The following is a 4,743-nucleotide window of genomic DNA, read 5'->3' as shown; positions in this document are numbered from 1 at the left end:
TTTACTCTCGCGCATCTACTCGTGAGTGGATTAATTTTGACTCCGCGATAAGTCCTGCTGCCTGGCTTATTAACGTAACTCTCCCGCGCTTTCACCCGCTCCTTTTATTGGACGACTTTGAACTCTGCTCTGCTAGCAGCACGATATTTGATCAATTACGCAACCCCTTGGTCTCGCGCCATACACCGTAAATGTCACGGTACTTGATAGAAATGACTTTTCACGAAGCTTGTCTTGTCTCTCTTCTTTTTCAAGCGAAGACACTTGCCGGTGGATTTGATGGTAGACGATCGGTCGACGCTCGCGAGTAACACCTGTGATTAACGATCTGGGAAATAAATGCCTCGTTGATCACTGCCCGTATCCGCGCCCGCGCTACCTCTCACGCTATTATTAATGATATTTGTAATGAAAGGCGGTGGGGGGAGGTGGGAGGAGGAGAGAAGCCTATATTCGAGAACTGACCTGCACCGAGTAATTGGTATGCTTCTCCAGATTGGTTAATCCTACGGTGAGGGCAGTGGTGCTTTTGGTTTCAACTTTGGTCGAATCGGTGAGCGCGTCCATGTTCTCATACATGACTTTGTAACCCTTGAGTATCCCGTTGAGGCTCGAATTTGGAAGTGGGTCCCATGATACTTGGAGAGATTGCGAGGTCAGAGCCGTGCATCGGACGTCTTGCGGCGGACTTGACGGCACTGTAATATAAGCGCATTCGGGGATTCACAGGCCGTATCAGAGTTTCACATAAATAAATTACTTATTCGTGAGCTCATGTATAAGAGAAGACTCATGAGTGAAAATTATTAAACGGGGCAGAGTTGTTCTTATTGCCAATGGAGTTGATCCTCTGTTGAGAGCCCCCAGAGCATCAAGATTGTCGTAATTTGTGGGGAGAAAAACGAAGGGATGCTAAACCAGGTATTTTTTGTTTTTCGTTTTGAAATTCGCTTTAATGAGGACGTCTTCATACTTGTTGTCGATGATTGTTCAAATTATGTCTTGACAATAAGTTTGGAAAATCGGGGAATGACCGAAACGGCGGTCTTCGACTCGACTGTACTTACCGTCTTCCAGCGTCGTGGCGATAACCTCGGGAGTCATGGGCCCAGCTCCGAGGGCATTGTAAGCCTGGACTACGAGGCTGTAGCGAGTGTACTTTTTGAGATTCATGATCTGACACTGTCGACCTGGTATCGCCGTCCTTGCCAGTCCAAGAGCTATGCTGGCCGTGGAGATGCGGCCTTCGACTGTGCGGTAGACGTACTCGGAGCCGTGCCTGGAAGAGGACACCGATTATCTCTCGGATTTTCTCATCTCTCGACACTCGCATGTTCAATAAACTGAGAAAGCTCCGGACTTTTTTTGGACTCGCTGGTGCGAGGCTGGAGGAATATCATTTGCTGTGGGAGTGGAATGTTGTTAGAGAATTCGCTTGCGAAGAAATTTGGATAAAGCGATATAAGGATCTTTTGCATGTAATATGACTTGGCCAAGGCCAATGTGTTTGAAAGAGCAGATATGTATTGGTCGATGATCAATTAATTCAGAAAACGAGAGAGTGAGAGAACAGGGTATGCAGAGAAAATACATTATCATCGGATTATAAAATGTTCGCGATCCATTGCGCTAAGCCTTTCGGTTTATTAGATAAATCATGTTATTGTCCGTACGGCAGTGGAACTTGCAATATTAATATTCGAATGCAGTTGATTGGCCATTAATTGAAAGATTTCTTCAAATACAATTATTTATATAATATCTATTAACGTGTAATTTCGCTGAAAGTTTCTTGTAAATTAAAGTTAAGCTGCCCAGTACAAATACTAAATTAAGACGAATGAATCTAAAATTAAGAGAGAAATTTCTGGAAGTCATAAAACTTTGTTCATTTTCAATTCCAGATGGGATAAATCTTGAACTTGTTGCATCCCGCCTTTAGCTCCAATTTTACCTCAAAGTATAATTTTCTAAAAGTGCTATAGCTTGAAAAACTTCAAACCTGTATAATTGTAATTACTTGAAATAATTCTTCTAACACACATTGAAAAATGAAAAGTTCATTATTATAAGCGCTATTTCATTCATTTTTCTGTCATAATAATTGTAATGTTTATAAGATGAAAGAGATTGCTTTATTATTTAGCAATTATGTGATGCGCGCGTATTAATTGGTATGCGCGCGAGCACGATAACGCGACCATATGAACCTTATCAAAGGCATTTAATACAAATTGTTTCTTTTTATTTGAAAATTGCATATTGAAAAACATTATATCATGTAAAATAAGTTGGAGATTTTTATAGAAAGAAAAAACAAATGAAAAACAAAATAAAATGGAAAAAAAAAATGTTCCCATTGCCAGTGTTACATGGAGTGAGGAACTACAGCCTCGTCAAATAAAAAATAAAGCGGCTAAAGTTTTATTTTTTTATCTTTTTACCTTTGCTCCTTATAGCCAACGTGATAACCAAGAATTTCGCCATTCCACAAATCATCGTCCGGTGGATCCCACGTTACTTTCAATTCCGTCGAACTCACAGACTCGATCTTCAGATTCTTAGGCGGTCCACCTGGCGTTTCACCTTCCGTCATCGCGTCTAAAATCTACGCGCGAATGCATCCCAGGTTGTTCGACATCATGGACAAACACGCAATTATAAAATATAATAATTAATAGGGGTAAAATTGCTTTTAATACATAATCAATGCTTCCCCTAAAGGGTCAATAATTGAAGCAAACATTACTATCCAAATGTAAAAATATGCACGAAATGTTTTATCTCACGACTATTATGATTTATAGAATGGCAAATAATTTGAAAAGCGAGAGAAAAATAATTATGTATTGAATTTTTTGTATTGAATAAGGATACACAATGTGCTTCACATTGATTCGATTGGGCGTATAAAAATTGAGTGTATTGCGATCGTATTCCATAGGCCGTAACTCTGGGAAAACGTGAATACGTTTGAAAACATTGAAATTCAATGGTAATTAATTTATATTCAATATCAATCATAATGTATATATATATATATATGTATATGTGTGTGTGTGTCAATCTTTTATTTTTATTCATAAAATCGGAAAATATCTTAATGTGTGAAATAAAGTTTGAAATGTTTGCTCGATGCTTAATTTTCCGTATACTTTAGTATTCGTCTTTAACTTTTTTACTATTCGCACTTTCCGAAATATCAGTTTTAAACAGTGATTTGAGAAATTTAAATTTTATAATTTTCCGTCTGTTGATAAGTATTTTATGCTTTTACGAACAAAAACGAAATCTCAAAGTATTTTTTATCGATATTTTTATCTTAGTGGAAAGACAAGCGAAATTATTAAACATTTGTATATGGCTTTTTTAAATTATACGTTGACTTTTATATGAATTACGATTCTTTTGTTGTTTGTACTTGATAAATTTTTAATATAAATCAACTTGTAGATGAAACAACAATGATTTCTTAATTCATTGTTTCTTCATCTGATATCGAAAGCACAAGAAAAATGCTAATTTTCCAATATTATAGACAGATTAAAGATAGATAGAAGATTTCGATAATTTTATATTCATTATTAAATCAGTAAAATACAGTAGACACTATTTAATTTAAAATTGATTGGGTATAAGATGGGAATAAAGAAAAGAAAAGAATTGAGGAGAAATAAATGTTTGTGATGATGATATGACATGAGGTATGAATTGGAATTAATTTCAAATAAACGTCGTTTATAAATATTAAACTTATGAAGCTCGAGTATTGGCATTCTTTGTCAATTAATCGGTCAGGCAATTAATAGGCAGACCTTATTAATCCAAATGCTCATATAAATTATATACATACGTCACTTGGCTGACTTCTGCCAAGTTCGTTCTCGGCGAAAATGCGAAATTGATATGTAACCGCTGGTCGAAGGCCGCTTATGTGGGCGTGTGCCTGAGTCCCGGGCACCGTCGTGTGAAACGTATGGTCGTGCCAAACTTCTGAAATGGCAAGTTATCCAACTATTCAATATCTCGTTTCTCCACTCCATTGTCTGTCCCATTTTAACGATCGCAAGCTCTTTCTCTCCACATTTGTGCCAATAATTTCGGAGATTATAATAAGGAAGAAGGCTCTTTAAAGCAGCAAAATTTCTTATTATGCAACAACGGACCTTTATCGATGGACGGCTAATGGATATTTCATGAGAGTCAATTTCACTTGTCATATCGCATTCATAACTTCATTTAACAAGGAAATCATCCTTCACACTTGCAAAAACAATAAATAATCATTATTTTTTTATCGACCGTATCAACATTTCAATAAACTTTTTCACGTTCATCGGCACATGCGCGCGAGCATGGAGGATCGCGAGCGTCAAAATTTCTCGGCAAGAGGATAAATTTTCACGTCGCTTTGGATTTAAAATTGTTCATAAGAATATACAAAATTTTAGAACATTACCTGCTTCGGTTTTGTATTCGATGATGTATTGCGTGATGGGGCTGTTGCCATCCTGACTCGTTATCCACCCGAGCTTTATAAAGCGACTTCCTTTCTCAACAACGCGCAAATTTCTTGGAAAGTCCGGGGGTTCTACAGTTTATAATTAAAAATCCTCGATTATTTATTGTGTAATTGGGAAAATTGCTTCGTTTCAATTTATTGTCATTGGGATCCCTGTTAATAACATCCGCCTTATTTATGTATGTCCTCGACATTTCCCCCCCCCCCCCCCCCCCCCCCCA

At 37.4% G+C, this 4,743-nt stretch overlaps 1 protein-coding gene across 1 annotated transcript in view; it reads right to left on the bottom strand.

Moving 5' to 3' along the window:
• The window catches only part of LOC105365481 (Down syndrome cell adhesion molecule-like protein Dscam2), a 168,852-nt gene that overhangs the window by 14,040 nt on the left and 150,069 nt on the right, over window positions 1-4,743 (bottom strand). Inside the window, exons 14-18 of the mRNA XM_011503657.1 lie at window positions 4,460-4,591; window positions 3,854-3,993; window positions 2,445-2,608; window positions 1,068-1,279; window positions 466-698 (exon numbers count right to left, since the gene is read on the bottom strand). Of these exons, the coding sequence (XP_011501959.1) occupies window positions 466-698; window positions 1,068-1,279; window positions 2,445-2,608; window positions 3,854-3,993; window positions 4,460-4,591 (881 nt within the window). The remainder of the gene's footprint in view (window positions 1-465; window positions 699-1,067; window positions 1,280-2,444; window positions 2,609-3,853; window positions 3,994-4,459; window positions 4,592-4,743) is intronic.

This window comes from Ceratosolen solmsi, unplaced genomic scaffold (genome assembly GCF_000503995.2).
Source record: "Ceratosolen solmsi marchali unplaced genomic scaffold, CerSol_1.0 scaffold8, whole genome shotgun sequence".
Lineage (NCBI taxonomy): Eukaryota > Metazoa > Arthropoda > Insecta > Hymenoptera > Agaonidae > Ceratosolen > Ceratosolen solmsi.
The sequence above is the reverse complement of the archived record's forward strand: the minus strand, read 5'-3'. Positions and strand labels throughout refer to the sequence as shown.